Source organism: Gadus macrocephalus, chromosome 9, assembly GCF_031168955.1.
Source record: "Gadus macrocephalus chromosome 9, ASM3116895v1".
NCBI lineage: Eukaryota > Metazoa > Chordata > Actinopteri > Gadiformes > Gadidae > Gadus > Gadus macrocephalus.
The window spans coordinates 4,612,170-4,634,416 of NC_082390.1; the positions used below are offsets into that span (position 1 = coordinate 4,612,170).

The 22,247-nt window shown below is 48.6% G+C and overlaps 1 protein-coding gene across 12 annotated transcripts in view; it reads right to left on the bottom strand.

Annotated features, from left to right (window-relative positions):
• si:ch211-272n13.3 (ankyrin repeat domain-containing protein 26) overlaps positions 1-22,247 on the bottom strand; it is a 42,319-nt gene that overhangs the window by 14,142 nt on the left and 5,930 nt on the right. For 6 of the 12 annotated variants that reach the window (XR_009527192.1, XM_060060349.1, XM_060060348.1 and 3 more), the window contains 22 exons: positions 19,811-22,227; positions 19,440-19,629; positions 18,875-18,936; positions 18,691-18,781; positions 18,325-18,429; positions 11,861-11,928; positions 11,716-11,782; positions 11,576-11,620; positions 11,240-11,251; positions 10,276-10,845; positions 10,027-10,128; positions 9,869-9,936; positions 8,620-9,537; positions 6,173-6,402; positions 5,618-5,827; positions 5,198-5,228; positions 4,395-4,542; positions 3,975-4,188; positions 3,333-3,516; positions 2,047-2,193; positions 520-985; positions 1-145 (listed from right to left, as the gene is read on the bottom strand). The exon at positions 1-145 is cut by the window's left edge and continues 361 nt beyond it. Coding sequence is in view for 11 of the 12 variants with exons in the window: in XM_060060349.1 (XP_059916332.1) it covers positions 1-145; positions 520-985; positions 2,047-2,193; positions 3,333-3,516; positions 3,975-4,188; positions 4,395-4,542; positions 5,198-5,228; positions 5,618-5,827; positions 6,173-6,402; positions 8,620-9,537; positions 9,869-9,936; positions 10,027-10,128; positions 10,276-10,845; positions 11,240-11,251; positions 11,576-11,620; positions 11,716-11,782; positions 11,861-11,928; positions 18,325-18,429; positions 18,691-18,781; positions 18,875-18,936; positions 19,440-19,629; positions 19,811-22,227 (6,490 nt within the window). In the remaining variant the exon portion in view is untranslated. The remainder of the gene's footprint in view (positions 146-519; positions 986-2,046; positions 2,194-3,332; positions 3,517-3,974; positions 4,189-4,394; positions 4,543-5,197; positions 5,229-5,617; positions 5,828-6,172; positions 6,403-8,619; positions 9,538-9,868; positions 9,937-10,026; positions 10,129-10,275; positions 10,846-11,239; positions 11,252-11,575; positions 11,621-11,715; positions 11,783-11,860; positions 11,929-18,324; positions 18,430-18,690; positions 18,782-18,874; positions 18,937-19,439; positions 19,630-19,810; positions 22,228-22,247) is intronic. The other 6 variants (XM_060060345.1, XM_060060350.1, XM_060060347.1 and 3 more) reach the window with 6 other exon arrangements.

Here is a 22,247-nt window from a genome sequence, read left to right on the forward strand (position 1 = left end):
TGGCCGGCGTCCAGCAGCAGGCTCTTCTCCGTCAGCTGCAGGGCAGCGCGGTGCACCTCGTTCTCCAGGCCGTTGGCCCGCGCCTCCGCCGCCGCCAGCCGCTGGGAGAGACCGCCCACCTCGTCGCGCTGGCCCGCCACCTCGCCTGCACGCCATCACGCCCAGGGGACAACATGAGTTAGGGCTGCACACCATCACGCCCAGGGGACAACATGAGTTAGGGCTGCACGCCATCACGCCCAGGGGACAACATGAGTTAGGGCTGACCGACTGATTAATCGCATTTTGACGTTATTTCCTTTTTTAGGTCAAACTAATATAAATGAGTTTTATCCGATTATATGCTACGTTTATTTATTATTTATTTATATATTTATTTGATCAATTTGGTGTCTTCATTAAATGTTTTATAGAAATCGCAGAACGGCTGGCTACATATTTTACAAAATTAACGAAGCGATTATTCGATAATTAAGAGGGGCCGGCAGTGAGCAACAGTGACCACACAGAGAGCCCTACTCGTGTTCTTGTCCCTCAGCCGCTGGGTCTCGTCCCGCTGGCGGAGCAGGCTCTTCTCTGCGTCGGCGAGCGCCGCCTGGCACCGCTCCGCCTCCTGCAGCGCGCCGGCCAGCCGCGTGCGCGCCGAGACCGCCTCCGCCTCCGCCAGCTCCCGGCCCTGCCGCTCGTGCTCCAGCCGGCCCGCGGCGGCGGCGGCGAGCTCCGCCTTCACGGCGCCCAGCTGCCCGTTGTACTGAACCACCGTCTGGGTCAGCGCCTCCTCGTTGAGCCGCAGGTCGCGCCGCGCGTCCCCCAGGCGCTCCGTCAGCGCCTCCCGCTCCTCCTCCCGGCGGCCGTCCTCCTGGGCGGCGGCGGCGCGGGCGCGCTCCAGCTCGCCGCGCGCCGCCGACAGCTCCTCGTGGAGCGACGCCGTCTGCTGGAGGAGGTCCTTCTCCCGGTCGCTGGCCTCCGTCAGCTGGGACAGCGCCTGGCGGGACAGGCGGAGGGAGCGGGTGTTTTTGTTTTAGTACATGCTACACGGGAACCTCCTAGGACGGAACAATTTGATTGGTTCGCTTTTTGGGGATATTGGGCGATATCCCGTGATTGAGACCTCACACTTTTTTTTATTGCCTTTTTATAGTCCTCATCCCAAAATGTCCGTCTCTTCATGCTAATAGAAAAAGAAACTCAAATCAAATAAATCCCGGCAAAAAGTGTTAAGTCCTTTATTTTGGGAGTGTGCACGTGCTACTACGTGCATACTTACACAATTATTCACCTCACTTCACCTTCGGCGAATAATTGTTACATTTATTTATTCATTTATTTTAAACATTTATTTTTGTGTCCAAATGCTTTATGATGGAGTGAGACTGAGTGGAAGGTACGGGAGACAGAGGGGAGGACAGGCAGCAAATGACCACGGGCAGGAATCGAACCCGGGTCGCTGCGTTCAGGACTGAGTCTATATGGTCCCGATTATAGAATTGTTTAGAAGAGATCCAGAAATCCCATTAATAAGGGGAGAGAAACTCAATGGATGTATCTGCATCTGTTTGATGTTTTGTTACAGAATTGTTTTAAAGAACTCAAGCAATTCTATGAAGGGGTGTGGTATTAGACCACCAGGTGAGAGTGTGATTCGCCGCTACAAGCCTTTTGGAAAAATCGGCCTCTTCTGACATCATAGGTGGGCGTGTCTACCTATGATGTATGACGGATAGATGAGCAACGATTGCTATAGTCCACTGGGTAGGCTGGTAGACTGATCTATCCGGCACAGATCTAGGTGGTCACGCCCACTTGTGATGTCAGAAGAGGCCGATTTTCAAAACGGCTTGTAACGGCTAATCACACTCACACCTGGTGGTATAATCTGTCACCTTTAATAAGGGGAGGCAGACTCAACGGATCCGTTTGTCTTTTAAACTGTGGACGGTGGTTGGGCAGGGGCGAAACACCAAAACACCGTTCACGGATCACGTGCCGCCCAACCACCAGCCCCCGAGCGTCACATCGTCAGGCCGCCGCGCGGGCTCGCCGTACCTCGTTGCTCCTGCTCACGCTCCTGCGGCTCTGCTCCTCGATCTCCTGCTGCTTGCGGAGGTGGCTGCTGAGCAGGCTCTCCTGCAGGGCCCGGGCGCCGCGCTCCTTGGCCAGCAGCCTCTGGGTCTCGCTGAGGTCCTCTTCCAGCTGGAATGACGTTTAAAACAAAAACAAACACCTATTGGTTCAGAGGCTCCACAGACCACGGAGCCAAGGCGGATCTCTGGATGGTTAAGATCCGGGGGGTATGATTGTGGAACTGAAACCGTAACTTCCGTGCTATTCATTGGAGATTCAAATCTAAACACTAAAGAAAGGTGGTGAAGGATTGGACGGGCATTGGAAATGAGCAAAAGCTATAAATGCTATGATGCTTTCTGCTGGATTGTGCACCATCCACATGAGTTGTATCTGTCCCTTAGCCTGGAAATCCAGACCACCTTCTAAGTATGCATTTGAAATATCACTGTACGCAATTCGATAATAATACATAAGACTCTTGCCGTATCCGCACGGTAAAACAGCAACGCTGTTGGCCCGCCTATATCAGATACACTGATGTGATTGGTTAACGTTGTGGGCCAGGGGAAACGGGGAGTGAGTATATTGCTCGTTCCCAGAGTCAAATTGTGTTCTCGCGTGAACTCTGGATTTCCAGGGTATCTGTCAACCCTAACTAACTCACTAACTAGGCTCTGCTTCAGCCTGTATGACGACGGGGCGTGGGGTGCGGACTAGGGTTGTGCACGGGTACACACGTGTACACGTGTAACCGGTTAGTAAATCATAACCGTTTAGGAAAAATCTGTAAACGAAAACCGTAATAAAGAAAAAAGAAATCACCGCGCCACTGCTTCAATGGGAATGGCGACGGTCCATACTTTCAACATGAAGTTTACATATTTATAATTTGAAATTCGTCCCAGCCTTTATACCACAGATACTATAGGGTCTATAGCATATAACCGCGTTTTCAGATTAGTTTAATGTAACAGTAAGCCGACAACATCCTAATTAACACCGCAACTGCAAATTAACCGCACGGAGATAACCATGGCCAACCGGTCGAACAAATTTTCTTTTTTCGATCATCCTGTTCGTGCATCCGCCGTGTTGAAAAAAACAAATAATCCCCCTATAGCGCGACTGCGGTCCACTTAATTTTTTTTTTTTAAAAAATAATTAATTAATAAAAAACGGTTAACCGTGTACACGAAAAAAAAAAAAAAAAGGGGTTGTGTATCCGTTTAAAAAATTTTGTAACCGTTGACACCCCTAGTGCGGACCTGCTTCATGTTGTTCAGCAGGGTCCTCCTCTCCAGCTCCAGGCTCCGGAGGGCCAGGTCCACCTTCTGCCGCTCCTCCACCTCCGCCTGCTGCTGCTCCTCGGCCCGCCGCAGCTTGTCCCGGCTGCCGTCGTACAGCATGGAGGCGTTACGTCGGTTCTCCTGCTCCTGCTTCAGCTTGAACCTGCAGCGGAGGAGCCAGGGGTTCGATACCAGCCGGGCCTCAGTGGACCTTGTGTTGGCACCGCACAGTAGGGCTCGGCGCTTAATCCAAATTTGATTTCGATTTTAGGGTCAAACGATTAATCAAGTTTTTCGATTATTATTATGATTATTTATTTTTTTATAGAATGGGCAGAACACCTGGATACTTATCTTTACATTATTTTAGATTGGAACATTTTCTTTTTGACCATTTTGTGTATTTTTTTAAGGCGAAATTTCAAAGTTCTCAGCTACAAAGTTTTTTATGGGAGAAATCAAAAATAATCGTTTGAATAATCGTGATTTCAATATTGACCAAAATAGTCGTGATTAGGATTTTTCCCATAATGGAGCAGCCCTAGTCAAGGTGGAACCATAACTAAGCCTCAACTCCCCCCGTACACCTCGTCAGCGTGCCTCACGGTTCTCGGGTCCTACCTGAGGTTGTCCACCTCCGTCTGCAGCTCCAGCTGCTGGCGCTCCAGGGCCGACTTGGCCTCCCTGAAGTCCTCCAGGGCGGCGCGGAGCTCGCGCCTCTCGCCCTCCAGCTGGCCCACCTTGTCGCTCAGGTGGCCGTGGCGACTGCGCGCCTTCTGGATGGAGTTCTCGTACTCGTGGAAGATGTTCTGCAGCTTCATCATGCTGCTAGAGTCTGTTGGGGGGGAGGGGGAGTTATTAGCTGTTCACAAAAATGTTCCCCTCCTAGTCTCAAGACATTACAAGCCAACATTACAAGCCAGCAAAGTATCTTGGAAGGTATATACTTCTTAAAGGTGTCACATTGTACCACCAGGTGTGAGTGTGATTAGCCGTCGGCGGGTAAAGAGCCAGCTGTTTGGGAGACGGCGGCCTGCGTACCCAGCGTGGTGTTGTCTAACTTCTGGATGAGCATGGCAGCGTGGCGGTAGCCCGAGGCCGGGGACTCGATGTCGTCCGTGTGGCTGTCCGACGACTGTGTGAGCTCGTCTAGGTCCTCAGCCAGCTCCATCTCCCCTCCCTCCGTGTTCTGCCCACACACACGGTTTAAATGAATGACATTGAAAAACTGAAAACTCGATGCAATGAAAAATCGACTCTATGCTTGTCTAGACTTGTTCAACAATGCTTCATGATACACATCACATTGAGTATTGCCACTCTATAACAATGTTGATAATGGTGATGATGAAGGCCGCTATTCTCATTATGGATATCTTCATTATCAAGGATATTTTCCATCTTATGGTGGAAATGTACTGCATGTATGTATGTATGTATGTATGTATGTATGTATGTATGTATGTATGTATGTATGTATGTATGTATGTATGTATGTATGTATGTATGTATGTATGTATGCATGTATGCATGTATGTATGTATGTATGTATGCATGTATGCATGCATGCATATACGTAGGTAAGTGTATGCTGCATGTATTTGCGAACACAATGTATGCATAACATTTATTTGTTACTCTTAAAAATGTGAGAAGGGGGGGGGCTTGATATAAGCTCAAGCTTCTGCCCCTACCCCTTGGTTACGACCAATAAAAATGCATTCATCCATCACTGGCTGTTTTCTTAGGATAACATTTCAGGCGGGGGTTAGCAATAGCATCAAAAAGACACGAGGTACCAAACTGTACAGAGGCCGCCGAGGCAGCGACGACGGGGAGTTTACCTCGTCCAGCCGGTGGCATGCCGGTGGGGACCTGGAGCGAGACGGACACGGGACAGAACAAACAGAAAGGAAAACATGGGTGCGTTGAACATCAACGCCACTATCCACCTGTAGGGGGGGGGGGGGTTCCCACTCCTGCATCCGCTTGTAGGGAGGGGAGTTGGACGTGCAGTGGGATAAACGTAAACGCAGCATGCTACGTTTCCATCGGTTAGAAAGCCTGGCCATGCAAACTTATTCGAGAGGAAGACGGAACAGAGCTTGAAGAATGAATGAGCTCCCGGGTTATTTCCCCCCCCCCCCTGGTTTCCAAATGGTGCTCCCATGTGTTGGGAGACAGTAGGAAAGTAGAGTGACATCGACAGAGGCGGGAGAAGCAGTGGGCGATCAGGGAGCCAGGAGACACATGGATATATATACCTTCCTTCACTGTCCGAAAGGTCACTTAAGGTGCTATCGTCAAACACAGAGAGAGGGTCTCCGTTAAGGTGGGCCACAGTCCGAGGGGTACTGCTCAACCTGGGGGCCCCCGTGGGCCTCTTTGAGGGGACCTGCAGAGACATGGCGTCTCTGTTGCTGAGGGTGTTCTGCTGGACTGGCACTCGAAGCGGAACCGGTCGCCTGTTGACGCTACGGAGAGCAGCAATATGTCTGGCGGTGAGTGGAGAGGGCCAATCACGAGACCGCACCTCAGCACATGGTGGCACTTGGAAACACTCAAGACATTGCTCCCGCCTGTATTTGTATTAACGACAGTACCACAGGCAACAAGGGAAACCCTGTACGATCAGGGCAGCATTTTGGATTAGAATTGTTATATTTCTGCGTTCCTCAATTGAGAGATAATCATACACGCCGAAGTCTACTTTTGGTTCTACTTCCATCTCATAAGAATACAAATCAACATCTCTTAAAAAAACGTCACAGCCTATGAATGCAACAATAAAAATAAAGAGCTACATAAAGCACTCCTACCCCTTTGGGCTTTTCCCCGGCGGCCTTTGGACAGAACTCTCAGGGGGATCTCGACGTCCTCCTCCCTCAGGACTCGGGCCGTTCGCCCTGGCCTGCCGTCCCGACTCTGGCTCGGGTTTCTGGGCTCCTTGCTCTTCCTCCTCCTCCTCCTCCTCCTCGTCCTCTCCCCCGGCGTCCCAGGAAGCGCCGGAACCCTGCGCCGGCATGGCGGCTTGCGAATATTTGGAAAACTACAAACCACACAAAAATACAATCAAACAAAGAGAAAAAAGGTGTAAAAGTGTTCCCTAAGGTGTAAACTGGAGTAACTCAAGCTTAAAGGCCAGCCTTAAAAAAGGTGCTTGGAGCAAGTACACTCTGCCATCCATAATTCAGTGGCTCATTGCTTTTCTCGGGAGACCGAACACCTTTGCTTGCAGCACTGCATGTCGGCTAATTAGCTTCACATCACTAGCATGCATTGATGCACTCAAACAACCCTTGTAGTATTTGGTGAGCTTAAAGGAAGGGGAAAAAAGCTATGCGACACATATTACTACTATAATAGCAGGCCTGTCACACCAGTTACTGAAGTGCGCATGTGCCAAGCGCGAACGCATATATACGCCGCAGAGCACGCACACAAACCGCACGTCAACACAAAGGCAGCGACACATACACGGAAGCACGCACACACACACACACACACACACACAAACACACGCACAAACACACAGACACGCACAGATAAGACGTTTAACAGCTCCACCATCGGCACAAGCGCAGGTAAGAACACGCGCAAGCACGCACATGTGCACGAACATACACGGAAACGCACAAACATTCGCACACACTACGTATTTGCGGTAGATTGATGGTTAAATATTGTCACACCACGATAGGTCATACTTGCAGGCACTAATTTGCAAGTGCACTGAGTGCGTGTCCGATAGGCTATACCTGGCATTTATTCAGTTGATTGCTCTTCTAATTGCGCCAGATTGGTGCCAATTATTGTCGTGCATAACTTTGCCTCTCCTTGTTATAAATCAACGTGCAACACGTGCGGGAAAACTCTAGTTTTACTTAATCATGAACATATTGCACAAATGATCACAACATAAAAATATGTGCAACATTTAAAAGGCTGGCCGAACTGTTAAAGGGCCCCTGTCTTACCGCCAGGGGTGAGAGTAATTAGCCGTTACAACCAACCGGGCAGGGCAGATTGCACTTAATGGCTAATCACACAGACACACCGGTCAAAAGGGGCTTGTTAATGATGAGAGAACATAAATGGCATGCAGGAAAAGGATCACAACGATGACAACAACAACAAAAACAACAACAACAACATAAAGCCACTCCACAGGGCTTCTTTTCAGGGGAAAAGAAATGTTTCGGCACACAAAGTCCACCCCACACACTACTGCATCTGGGTAGATGTGGAGGGCTACGTGTCCAACTCATGCATGATACACAGAACACAACGCAGACGCAGGAGACGATGAGAGATGGTCCGAGGCTTCAAACATAAACAGTAGGCCGAATGGAACATAGCTAAGAAATAGTAAGAGAGGCCAAAAGCCATCTCAGTTATTCTTAATATCTAAATATCAATGTCCTAGTTGTGTTGAGAGTGGATACAGGAACTTAGTCGCTTCTGAGGTTTGGGTCAATATCACCTGATCACTAGCACAGAGGACACTTTCGTGCCAGGACAGACGCGTCCAAAATAGAGTCCATAAATACAGTCCTGTGTGAAGCGTGCCACGTTCATGCTCTGCTACTTCAAAATCGATATGATTGTAGTTATTATTTGGGGTTGCGTTACAAAATCTGATATACCGGTATATCACTATTCGTGCTCCGTGTGCTTTGGGCAATTAGACAGACTTTTGTAGAACATTTGCTAACATTAAAGGTACCCAGTGCAACTTTATGTAAACATTCAATGAAAAATAAACATTCAATTTCTAGTCTTTTTTACACGTAGTAAGTTTCAATAACTCCATACCATTACATATCGACATTCAAGGAGCAAAGATGAGACGTCGTTGTGTGGTGAGAACTGATAGAAAATCGTAAACAACAACAATCGCCGGTGGGGAGAAGCCATTTTTCCATTGACTGGAAGCCTGCTTTATTTATTGTAGGTTACAAAAAATAAAGAAAATGGCGGCATTGTTGTTGTTATCGATTTTGTATCAGTTCTCACCACACAACGACGTCTCATCTTTGCTGCTTAAATGTCGGTATGTAATGGTATGGAGTTATTGAAACTTACTACGTGTAAAAAAGACTAGAAATTGAATGTTTATTTTTAAGCCTCGAAAGTTGCACTGGGTGCCTTTAAAATACCCTGGTTTCGGCCTGGTCGCACCCTCAAAAGATCAGACTATGAAAAGCGTGAAGAGAAAAAACAGGCATTCTAGAAGGCACTACAGTGGGTGGCGACCGCCCTCTACCTCTTCCTCAAGCCTGAGCTCATCTGTCCTCACGGAGCCCGCGCACGCTCCTATCGGCATCCGTACATCCGCCTCCACCTCCTGCGTGTCCGATTCCTGACGTTCCTCCGGCACACTCGCTGTGGTGGGAGGACGCCCGGAACATTCGCACACACTCTCTGAGTCGGCGTGGCTCCGCCCCTCAGGCTCCGCCCCCTGGGTTCGGCGGTCCTGGCAGGACGCCGGTTCGATCTCAGAACCGGGGTTCGGCGCGGTTGCCGCCGGTGGCAACGGCCCGTCCCTGCAGTCTCCGTGATCCACGGTGTGAGATCCTTCGGAGGGTCGTGGCGACGGAGAACGGCTGCTCTCGGAAATGTCCGGATCTCCACTCAGGACGCCTGGAGCAGCACCTCCCTGGTTGAGGTGGTCGCCATCAGGGGGTTTGGAGGCCTTAGTGCTGGCCTCGCTCAGGGAGTCCTCCTGGCCTGACTCCCTCTGTTCCGGTATGGTGCGAAGGGCCGCGCTCCGGGCCATCGCCAAGGGCCTCATTATAGGCTCCCCTCCCTCATCTTCCTCCTCTTCGTCGTCGTCACTCGACGTCTCATCCGCCGAGGGGAACTCCAGGCCGGTCGGCCCCTGTCCCGGGTCGGGAGGGTCTTCGGGAGGGTCGTCGGCAGGAGGCAGACTGCCCTGCCGAGGTAGCTCTCCAAACTTCTGCCTCAGCTCGGCGGCCACGTCCCTGAAGGTGGCTTTCACCTCTTTCGTCTCCACCTCCACCCACAGTTTCTCGAATCGGTTTTCCCACGGGTACTCCCCGGTGGATCCACGTGGTTCCCGGTGGGGCTCTGGGCTTTCCTGAGGTGGGATTTCCTCTGCGGTTTCCCTCCGTTCGCAGTCCGACGACATGTCAGGGACTATCCCGGATGGGCTTTCTCTCTCCTTTGATGAGCGAGTGAGGTTAGGCGGCAAAAACGCAACGCACAAACAAAGACAAAGACGATAATGCATAGACTAAGAAACAATAGCTTCGTATAAAAGACACACATGCACTTATATTCACTTTCATGAGATTGCAGAGACACTGAGCTTCACACACATAATAAACGACTGATTGTTGCTAGGAAAACCCCCCCGTAATTGCTTTGATTTGTAAAAGTCTGTAAGGGCATAATGGTATGTAATATGGGTTGATCATGCCCATCAAACTGTAACAGTGGCACTGCACAGGGGAATCGCAAGAGCTTGAGTCAATGCTTTTACAATGAGTCACCTGCTTAGCTTGCTCCTCTGGCTGTGGGCTGCCCTCAGGATCTGAAGGAGACTCATCGCCTGACATACCTGTAGGGACACCATGGGGACAGATTTAACCAGAGTGGAGGACTTGTACACAAAAATAGCACCTGCTTAAAGCACGCCGGGGTGCCTCACCTGCTACGCCGGAGGAGGTCTTAATCTCAAGTAGATTTGGCCGCTGCCTTTCGGATTTAACCGGCGAAGGAGAGGTCCCGTTGTCCGAGTCCCAGTCCGACTCTATGAGAGGGGAGGGATGGAATACGAGGTGTCATACCAGTATCTCTTTGTCCCAGTGAAAGTCAACGGTGATTATAGTTTGATAAGGTTGGATTATCTAGTGCTAGCTCCTCATGCAACTTCGCTAAAAAACAGCAGGGGGCTTACCTTCATCACTGTCCAATTTCAGGGGGAGCAGCTTCCTGGCTCTAGGTTGAGGCTTGGGTTGTGGCTGGGTCTGGGGTTCTGACTGGGTATGCGGTTCAGTTTGGATCTGGGGTTCCGGGTTGGTTTGGGGTTCTCTCTGGTTCTGGGGTACTGGCTGGGTCTTGGGTTCTGTCTGGGTCTTGGGTTCCGTCTGGGTCTGGGGTTCCGTCTGGGTCTGGGGTTCTGTCTGGGTCTGGGGTTCCGTCTGGGTCTTGGGTTCCGTCTGGGTCTTGGGTTCCGTCTGGGTCTGGGGTTCTGTCTGGGTCTGGGGTTCTGTCTGGGTCTGGGGTTGGTGTTGGGGCCGGGCTTGGGACTGGAATGAAGAAGAGGGGGACCGGGTCAGGGGACTGGGTGGAGACGTCCTCACGGCGGCGGTGGCGGCGGCGGCAGCCACCTTGTGGAGGACCAGGGGGTCGGCGGCGGGGACCTGGGGCTGAGCGGCGGAGGGTGCTGGGTGGCCGGGGGACGGCACCCTGCGCCCGGGGAGTGTCCTCCTGCTGGCCGTACTGGTGGAGTCCCAGTCCGAGGCGTCTGGAGTGGGGACACGGTGTGAACTGTGAGTGGGGGACGTCTCGCAAGCTATCTCAGTGTTGCTAGGTGCACTGGGATACAGGATACAGGATATACTACTATACTACTACTACTTGTCGTTTGCCGATAAAAGGTGTGGATATCAATTCTCCCTGGTTTAGATTTTACCTTGTTAACGATGATATGCTGCTTAGCATAGGGGGGGGGAAAGATTTACATTTTCCACAGGGTTCTATTCCTACTGAGGGGTCAGTCATGCTTAGAATATATGCTCTCATGGTATTGTGAGATGCTTTGGATTAAAGCATCTACAATGTAGCAGATATTCTAACTATAACTACTAATGAAGGGGTGAACTCTAGAGCTGACCCAGGGAACCGTTTTCTTCACTGACCTTTATTTTGAGCTTCATCGGAGTTCAATGAAAAGGACAACACAAATGTTTTCACTAGAGAGTAACAAGCTTTGCAGTCCATCGTCTTCGTCATCAATCATTTGGGGTTTAATTAAAAGTAAGGAATGGATGCTATGTTTATCAGTGATATACTGTACTTAGCTTCATCAGTGAATCTGACATGGTGTCAAGCCATGTATGGATCTTGCCAGTCTTTATACCTTGTGGTCTCATTAAACGCATGTACAACAAGCAGACTTTTGATGGCTGTGATAAGCTTCTCAAAGCCTGAAACACATGAAGAAGGAAGAGGTGACCTGTTTTTGTGTCATTTACCTTCAAGGTCATCAACGTCTCCCAGCCCAAGCTCCTCCATCAGATCTGTGTAGAAATGAATTGCATCTCAAGTTGAAGTGGAAATAAAGATTGGGAGCAACTGATCAATTCAAAATCAGAATGAAAGGTTTTCAAAGTACCCGTTTTCATATTTCCTGCTTCCAGTTTATTGAGGACAGACAGTGGCTCCCACTTTGCCCTGTCAATCTGGAAAAACAAATAAATAAGTAAATAAAATATTTTTTTAAAAGAAGTGTTTCATAGAAGTGTACATATTGGTCTTACCTCGTTCTGTGGAGCCACCTCGTCCTGCTGTGCTTCGACCTCGTTGCCATCACCGGTGGCACTGACAACTGTGGAACAAGAGAAAGATACTTCAAAAGGTTCAAAGGGTTCCGCGGTTTGGATGCGAAGGCGCGAGAGCCTTTACAAAGACGTCAGAAATACAATGTTTTAGTCAAACGAGTGCAGTGCAGGGGGATACGCAGCGCAGCTGATGTTATGAAGCCGAGGCCGTGGTTATGTGATGGAGATCCAGGTTAATGTGCCAAAGAAGAATGGAAATGAAAACGAGCGTGAATGGCTGAGAGGCGTATGGTTAAAGGGCCCCTGTTTTACAACCAGGTGTGATGTCGATAAGGGATTACAAGGCATCAATACCAACCCTTTAGTGACCTCACACATGGTTCTGTGTCCCATGTTGTATGAAAGATAGATCAGCTTACCAGCCTACCAAGTGGACAGTAATTAATGCCAGGTCAGAATTGGAGGTGCTACTGCTTACCTATAAAACCCTGCAGGGTTTAGTACCATCCTGACTGAAGAACCTTATATTCCCTATTGTCCCTCTTCAAGTTCACTAGATACTTCCCTCCATGTTCAGATTCAGATTCAGAAAACTTTATTGTCTGTCGTAACAGAAAATCATCTTTGACGTGGCTCGACATACAAACATGAAAATGTACTGATAGGCATTCATACAACAACATTGATCTCTATAATAATAATAATACATTTAATTTAGAGGCGCCTTTCAAAACACCCAAGGTCACCTTACAGAGCATATAGTCATCATACAATTTTTTAAAAAACAAGACATTGTGGAAAAAGATAAATAAATAAATAAACATAAGCAATAATAAATAAATAAAACAAAAACAAGACAAAACAAAACAAAAAAACAATCAAAACAGTGATCAGTTAGACGTTGTGTGCGAGTTTGAACAGGTGAGTTTTGAGTTGTGACTTGAAGGTTGTAATGGTGTCTGACTGTTTTATGTGTGGGGGGAGGGAGTTCCAGAGCCTGGGTGCTGAACAGCTGAATGACCGGGCACCCATTGAAGTGAGTCGTGATGTGGGGATACATAGTAGTCCAGCAGAGGTTGAGCGGAGGGAGCGGGAGGGAGTGTATTCTTGGAGGAGGTTGCAGAGATAACTGGGGGCTAGGTTGTGGAGAGCTTTGTAGGTGAGGAGTAGGGTTTTGTATTGGATGCGGTAGTGTACTGGGAGCCAGTGAAGTTGAATGAGGACAGGGGTGATGTGGTCAGATGATTTGGTGCGGGTGATGATCCGGGCGGCTGAGTTCTGAATGATCTGCAGTCTGTTGATGAGTTTGGTGGGGAGTCCGGTGAGGAGGGCGTTGCAGTAGTCTATGCGTGATGTGACAAATGAGTGAACTAGGATTTCAGTGCTGGATTGGATCTCTGAGAGCACATACAGTGTGTATAGATCTTAAAACAAGTATAAATATTAAAAACTAAAAATAACTAAATAAAAGCTGTGGATATGTGTAAAGTGTAAAGTGACAGTGCGTCAGAGTTCCTTTGTCCATAGTTCATTGTTTATTTAAGCTGTTTATGGCAATGGGTATGAATGAGTTTTTGTGCATGTTTTTCTTAGATAGGGGTACTCTATACCGGCGGCCTGATGGCAGAAGTTGGAAGGACTTGTGCAGGGGGTGGGTGGGATCCTGTGTAATGAGGTGGGCTTTCCTTTTAACTGCCTGGCTGTGGAGTACTGATAATTGAATTTGAGTTTTGCCAGTTATTTTGCTTCCTTGATTGACGATCCGGGAAAGCTTTGATTTGTTTTTGACAGAGGTGAGGGTGAACCAGGATGTGATGTTGAACGTGAGTACAGATTCTATGAGTGATTTATAGACAGCTGTTAAAATGTCCTGACATCAAAGCTCCTGAGTTTCCTCAGCAGGAACAGGCGTTGCTGTGCCTTTTTGTACACAGAGTCTGTGTGCTGGGAGAAGGACAGGTGGGTGTCCATATCTGTGCCCAGGTATCTAAAGGCCTCTACCTGCTCCACTGTCTGCCCATTCAGCCTCAGAGGTTCAAAGAGAGGTTGGGGGGAAGATGTTTGCCTCCCCCCACAACACAGCTCCTTGGTCTTGGAGATGTTGAGCTCCAAAGAGCTCTCTTTGATCCACTGCATCAGGGCGTTGACCTGCTGATAGTAGGCAGCCAGAGAGGAGTGATCCTTGATGTCGGCCACCAGAGCCATGTCATCTGCATACTTAAAAAGGGGAATGTCACTGTTGTTTGTTATGTTGTTTGTGTAGATGGGAAATAAGATTGGTGATAAAACACAACCCTGGGGGACACCGGTGTTTAAAATCATGTTCTTGGATTTAAAGCCATTTACCACCACGTGCTGGGACCGGTCCTGCAGGAAGTATTTTATCCACAGGATGAGTGATGGGTGGACTTGTATATCCAGAAGGCGGTTGCAGAGGGTGGCCGGGTTGACTGTGTTAAAAGCGGAAGAAAAGTCCATGAATAAAATCCGTGTGTGGGAGTGTGGGGAGTCCAGCTGTCTGCAAACGGTGTCCAGGAGAGTCAAACAGGCATCCTCCACCCCCCGCTTTGCCTTATAGGCAAACTGAAGTGGGTCAAGCTTGTCCACCACCATAGAAGTGAGGTGATCACACACCACCCTCTCCATACACTTAGAGAGAATAGATGTGAGGGCCACCGGTCTGAAGTCTTTCATCTCCCTGGCGTTGGCTCTCTTCGGCACTGGTATAAGCGTGGACTCCTTCCACATCCGTGGGACACAGCTGGAGTCCAGGAGATGCTGGAATAGTCGAGTGATTACATCACCCAGCTGAGCTGAGCATTCCCTCAGCACCTTGCCCCTGAGCCTGTCCGGGCCAGAGGCTTTGTGAGGGTTGATGCGGCCCAGCATGGATGTGACCTTCCCTTTATCCACTGTGAGTGATGAATTGCTGGTGAGGGTCCAGTCATTCTGGGGGTGTGGCATGTTGAACCTGCTGTAGTATGTGTTGAGCTGCTCTGCAAAGGTGGCAGGGTCAGAGCATTGGATGAGGGCCGGTTTCTGGGCTCTGCCCAACATGGTGTTTAGTCCCTGCCATGCCTCCCTTGCATTGCCAGTGGTGAATTTTTCCTCCACTTTGTTCTTATAGTGGAGTTTGGCCAGCCTGGTCTTCCTTCTCAATTCACTGTTGCACTCTTTCACTCTGTTTTTGTCTCCCTGTAGGAATGCCACCTTTTTGTTGTTAAGACACTGTTTCAGGTCCTTGGTAACCCAAGGCTAGTTGTTCGGGTACATCTTGACCTGCTTTGTTGGAATAACAGTGTCCACACAGAAGGACAAATAGGAGGTGATAGAGTCTGTCAGCAGATTAAGGTCTCCCTCACAGCTTTGGAAAAATATTTCCCAGTCTGTGATCTCCATGCAGCCCCTTAATGCATCAACAGAGTCATTGTTCCAGACTTGAACAGTTTTTGTTTGTATGTCTTCTGTTTTTAGTTTTTGTCTGTATTTTGGAAGCAGCAGAATGACATTGTGGTCGGAGCGACCGAGTGGTGGGCGGGGCTTTGCGACATAAGCTCCCGGTGTTTCAGTTCAAGTGGTGACCGGTTTAACTGGTGACCCTCAGCCGAATGCTTCGCTTGTTGTCGTGGCTACGCCAGATGTTGAACGCGATGTGACGCAAGGCGGTATCACTTTGAGACATAAAGATTATTCAGATCAACAAAGCATACATTACGGGATTCGAACTCGTAACATTTTGGGGGAAAAATATTTCAAGTCGAGATTCCATTCCATTGTGCCGTTGAGCCAGATATTGGATCAGCTGCAGTACTAAATAACGCAACTAGTCTTCTCCCTAAGCGCAGGAGGCAGCCAGATCAACTTGTGACCCGACTGTCCATGCTATTATAGACCATGGTATGTGTCTCGTTTACAAAAAGAAGAGGCCATTACACCAGTTATTCAAAACCTAATGTTGTGTTTCCCTCCACTGCCTACAACCCAGCCAAAAACACTGTTATGCGCGCTCTTTCACTACCATTTCGGTCGCCTGATGTGGTGTAGTCTCTTGCTCTGGGTCGTCTCTAAGCAAAGCAGCAAGCTCGAGAATCAATGTGACGCAAGGCAGTATCACTCTGAGACACAACGTTTATTCAGATCAACAAAGGATACCTACAGATCGTCCAAGGGATTATAGGCCTAACGCCCCTGACTAATTTCTGTAAAATATACGAGCGAAGTGGCAATGGATAGAAAAAAAGATCTGTTAAAAGATTTAGGGAAGTCAAGTATAGGGATGTGTTTTGGTAAGGTCGGTTGTACCAGAAAAGTCTCCTGGCCATTTCCATCCATTGCCACTTTGCTCGTAGACGTATTGCGTCACATTGATTCTCGAGCTTGCTGCTTTGCTTAGAGACGACCCAGAGCAAGAGACTACACCACATCAGGCGACCGAAATGGTAGCGAAAAAGCGCGCATAAGTGTTTTTGGCTGGGTTGTAGGCAGTGGAGGGAAACACAACATTAGGTTTTGAATAACTGGTGTAATGGCCTCTTCTTTTTGTAAACGAGACACATACCATGGTCTATAATAGCATGGACAGTCGGGTCACAAGTTGATCTGGCTGCCTCCTGCTCTTAGGAATAAGACTAGTTGTGTTATTTAGTACTGCAGCTGATCCAATATCTGGCTCAACGGCACAATGGAATGGAATCTCAACTTGAAATACTTTTCCCCCAAAATGTTATGAGTTCGATCCCGTAATGTATCATATTTTAAACATTCATTTTCCATTTTTTTCGGCTTAAAACGGTTATACGTGACAAGTTTCTTCCAATTACACTCCAAAAACGAATGAGATTGGAATGTTTTTGACATTTGATTGAATAACAAATCAAAGAGGCAATCGCAAGGACAGCTACGTGTCTGGTCCCAATTTCCAACATCTGGTGTAGCCACGACAACAAGCGAAGCATTCGGCTGAGGGTCACCATGCAGTTAAACCGGTCACCACTTGAACTGAAACACCGGTATGTTACCGAAGCACAGATCCAGCGTTCTGTCAAGTCTGGTAGGTGTGGTGACATACTGCTCCAAGTTTGGAAGCAGTGTGGTGACATCGCATCTGTTAAAAATCCCCGAGCAGGAGGACAGGCTGATCGCTGCTCTGATTGACAGCTCTGTTGTAGCAGTCAGCAATGCGCTCCGCTGCACATGTGAAATCAGGTCCAGGGACATACACTAGGATGGCTGTAATTTGTGTAAATTCACGGGGAAGGTAGTGAGGCCTGAACGACACGGTCATGACTTCATGGTGTTTACTGCATGCAGTCTCTCTTACAGTGAAGTTGACAGCCCACTTTGTGTTGACAGCCATACAGAGCCCGCCCCCAATCGACTTCCGCGTCATCCTAGTGTCTCTGTCAAAACGAATGATCTTAAATCCATCTATATCGACATCGGTTATTTCTTCTGACAACCATGTCTCCGTGAAGCAGAAGAGGCTGGTTTGACGGTAGTCTGAGTCAAGTTTGATGAGTGCGGAAAGTTCAGTTATTTTGTTGCGTAATGATCGCACGTTGGAGAGAGTTATTGCAGGTAGTGGCAGCCTCCTACCTCGTCTCCTCCTTCTGTTCCGTATTCCTCCTCTGGATCCCCTTTACCTACGAATGCGCTTGATGTAATGATTCCTCTGTAGATGCTGAGGAATCCCATTCAGGCAAGAAGGTGTTGCTTGTAGATCCAGCGAGGCAGGCTGCAGATCCAGCAGAGCCTCCTGTGAGTAGGTGAGCCTCCCTCCATGGCGTGTCATGGAGTTTGCCGGTGTGATACAGATCGCAAATACTGGTTCCAGAAAGGCGATCAGGACACACAAACTCGCTAAATACTTGAGCGTAGTAGTTATACTTGCTGTCGGTAAATACTAAATACCGCACTTAAGGGCTCTCAGAAAACACAAAACAACTCCAAAAACATGCAAATTACGGGAGCAGCACGCCGCGAGTCGCTCACAGAGTAGCGCCCCGTTGCCAGGCAACCTTGTCCACCCTGCCCCATAATACGGCGTATAGACCCTTTAAGACAGTTTAAAATTGACTTGACTATAAACTGGTAGGCTGATCATCCATCGGGGAGGACACTCATGTGCGGAAGAACAGTCGACAATAAAAAGAAAACAACATAATGCTAGTTCAAATGATGATAAAAAACAACAACGATCCCACCCAAATCAACAGCAAGCTGAATGATCTAGAATACGACTATCCCGATTGTGTTTGGTTACAAAACATCCTCACAGACACAGGAAGTGAAGGACGATGGCATTCCGGATGCACAGCGGATGCGTCATGCGACTGGGGTCAATGCGGTGGTTCATGTATCAGGGAGGTTAATGACGGCTCACAGGGGATGCGACAGGACATGCTTCTCCTTTGCAAGCTCTGAGACAAGACAGTCATTCATACCCGCGCCCTGGCTGTCTCTTGGCCTGTCTACACCTCTCCAAGGCTCTAGAAAAGTCCCCTTACTGCTCACTTCCCCACTCAAGTAAGAGGGGATATAAAAGACGTCTACAAAAAGGAAATGTAACGTACTGTTAAAAGTTGGACAACTTAATAAGAATGAGTTAGTTAATAAGTTAATACACGTGTTGCTGTGCCCCATTAATGGTATTTTGCTATCATTGTCGGCATTTAAATACATACATACATACATACATAAGGTCACCATTTTCTGCAGCATGGAATGATGACTGGAATGATTGTAAAAAAAAGCAAAGCCAGTGGCACAAATCTGTCATTTTCAAACTGAGAAACAGAAAGTGAAACTACCTTCTCCGTTGTTCTTTCCAAGAGCAGAAATCGCTGCTCGCTCTTTAGGACGAGGAAGACTTTTTCCAGCACGAGAGTTTTCAGAGTGGGACTGGAAGTATTGTACAAATCGGTAAGTCTCTGAAACAATATGAACCTCAAACTACTTACAGGGCCGAGATCATCCAAACCCTTCCTGACGTACCTCAGAATCCCAAGAATCGTCTTCCTCCGCTTCCTTTTCCAGGCCCAACTCTGAGAGAAAATCTGTGGGTAAGGTAAAGGTTGAAGGAGAAATCCGGTGCAAAATGGATCTGGGTCAATCTACCTATCGAGTCTTAAAAACAAGATGGCGTCGACGGGTGATCTACTGATGGTATTGTGTGTATAAAATGTCCTCTTTAATAAACAATCTGTACACTTAAAAAGTAAAAAATGCCTCGTTTTATATGTTAAGACCCTTGTTATACTACCAAAGAGTGTCGGGCTACTTCTAGCCTTTTAAGTGGTTTAAAATAGCGATTTAGTTTTTACCATAACACATGCCCCTATCGTTCCAAGTTTATAGTGTTTTGTTGGACTCAGCTAAAAGCAGCCAACTGAAGAATGCGTCTATATGCGTTTTTTGTGCTCCAAAACGATCGTTCCAACTCGTTCCATACCAAACATATCCCAAATCCATTTTACACCGGTTTTGTCCTTTAAGCGACATCAAGTCACATTGACACATTGACATTAAACAGCATAGAATAGAGCGGTCAGAAACTCACCCCTTCGACTATCCTTTGAGACTCCGGGTTCTTGAGAGGGGGCTGCTACAGCTGGGGGGGTGTCTTTCACCTCCTCATCCTGGTCATTTTCTGATGTGAGACCTTCTTCCTCTTCCTCCTCATCATCTTCCTCATCTTCTTCCTCCTCATCACCAGATTCCTCCTCTCCATCATCGCTTAAGTCTTCATTCTGTGTAAGGATGGGAACAAAAATATTGGTATTTATGAAGGTTCTTCCAAATACCTACACTTATACACTGTATTTACATTTACATTTAAATTAACATAATAAACCATGTTACATGAACATAAACTCCACAGAGACAAGAACACAACTACCTGCTTCCTTTCACATGACACGTCAGTTGTACCTGTTTGACAAGATTTGCTGTCTTTCCGATTCGGGGACTTCCTTTGATCAAGTCCTCTGCCTCGTGTGGAGAGTCAACATCGACGTCGTCGATGTCAGTCGTAGGTAGCTCCTCATCAGAGAAGCCGTGGCTGTCGGACTCGACAGCTTTCTGCACTTTAGCGGAAGCATAACCGCATGAGTCCACCTTCTCATGGTCTACATCGTGGTGTTCCCCCAGCCCTGATATGTTCTTGCGGATGAGGTCATCCTCACCGCCTAGTGCTGCATAGGATGTTAACCGGGGCTCGCACACCTCGTACGCCCTCTCTCCAGGAGCTTCGTCCTCCGGACCTTCGCCCACAGTACTGTCGGAGTCGTCACCGCACGGCACGGCCCCTTGGACTGTGGCACTGGCGAAATCGTACTTCAGCTGCTTGGCCCGGCTGTCGGAATCCTCACTTTCTTCCTCTGCTTTGGGAGAGCCTTTGGTGGTACCGCAGAGCGGGTCTTCAGGATCGCCGCTGAAGTCCTCGTCGGATTCGTTTCCCTCGATCATGGAGACCGGGGGCGACTCGTCACCGTCATATTCATCTTCTTTATCCCCATCGTTCTCGTGGAGGACAGCTGCAGGGGTTACTATTGGGGAGACTGAGTTTCTTTGTGTGGCGGACCCGCTCTCCACATCTTCAGCAGGCCGATCATCTTTGTCTTGCCCATCATTTTCGTCTTGCCCATCATCTTCGTCTTGCCCATCATCTTCATCTTGCCCATCATCTTCGTCTTGCCCATCATCTTCGTCTTGCCCTAACTTGAGTGGAGGGGGACTTACACTAAGTTCCTTTTCTTTTGTTTGCGGCGAGTTTTCACTCCTATCTTGAGTCGGCGAAACGGGTCCATCTACCTCATTATTTGAATCATCTTCACGGTCATCCCAGCTATTATCATCATCATGGTCATTTTGATTGCCCAGGCATTCCTCAACTTCTGGAGACATGGTGGCTATTTCAACGTTACCGTCTAATGCTTGGGAGTTAGGCCTCTCTTCGTCCTGAGGCTCTGGTGACACCAGAGGGAAGACATCATGAGTAACCCTGTTCCTTTCCTCATTTAATTCTGCATCTTCGGTGCAAGAGGGTTCCTTTTTTTGGTCGCCTTCGTCATCGTCTGAGGATGAATCCCACTCGGACTTTGCTTCCTTCAGCTTTGATTCTGGTCTTTGCTGCGAGTCGGGGCAGCTTGGTAACGGGGAATCCACGGGACACGTTGGTTCCCCCAACTGGGATTTGGGGGAATTGCATTTTGAGGGAGCCTCCGGTTGGGATGAAGAATCCCACAAGGATGCCTCATTTGCTAATGGAGACGCGCTTTGAGCAGGTACTACCTCTGATTCCACACCTGGTCTATCCAGATCAGGAGGGTCCTGCTCTCGCTCACCGCCGTCGCCATGTATCGAAGAGCCCCATGACGAGCGCCGTCGTTCCACTTTGGTCAGAGGTATTTCCGAGTCTGCAGCATCACATGTCTCCTCCCTCATCCCCTCTACCGACATGTGGCTTCGTTGAGAGAGGACCGTGTTGCGGCCATGCTTCACGGCCTCCTGATCACCTAGGGCATCATCATCACTGTCCTTCCAAGAACCATCTCCGCTGTGCCCTTTACTTGTCAAGGACCAATCTTCACCATCGCCGTTGTCCTCTTGAACTAATTCCACATTCTGAGCGGCGGGCAGAATTGGTGGGCTATGAATGGGTGTATTGCCGCCTGTTGCACCTTCGCCTGGTTGTATATTTGGATCTGCGGACTGAACACTTTCTTCTTCATCTGAGAAATTGGACTCTACTCTGATAGCTGAAACAACACAGTCTCCCGCTATATCTAGGTTCGCTGGCATCCTATAGTTTGGTATCCCAGGCGAACCAGTCTCACCGACACCTTCTGCCTCTGAAAACGCTTTCTCATTATCTGGAAGCCCCACACTCTCAACACCAGACTCGGTTACTTTGATATCAGAAAAGCAATTCTCAGGTTGATTTTGGCCACCATCACCTGTTAGGTCTGGGTTACCTTTACCAGAATGTTCAGTCTCGATACCGATGGACTCATCTAGTACCGAGGCCGCACTTTTGTCCTCCTCCTCTCCCTCACACTCTTCCTCGCTCTCCACATCCTCCTCCTCCTCTTCACTTTCCTCATCGTCTTCATCTTCTTCTTCTTCCTCCTCCTCATCGTCATCCTCCTCCTCCTCCTCTTCTTCATCGTCGTCGTCATTATCATCATCGCCCTCCTCGTCTTCATCATCCTCTTCGTCCTCATTTTCCCCTTCAGAGTCGACCGCCTCGGGACTTCCATCGGGTCCTCCTTGTCCTGGAGATCTGGGCCTACTACCCGAAGCCTGCTCCGACAACTCACCCTCTCCCGGCTCCCCTCCGCCCTCTCCTCGTTCGGTACGATAACAG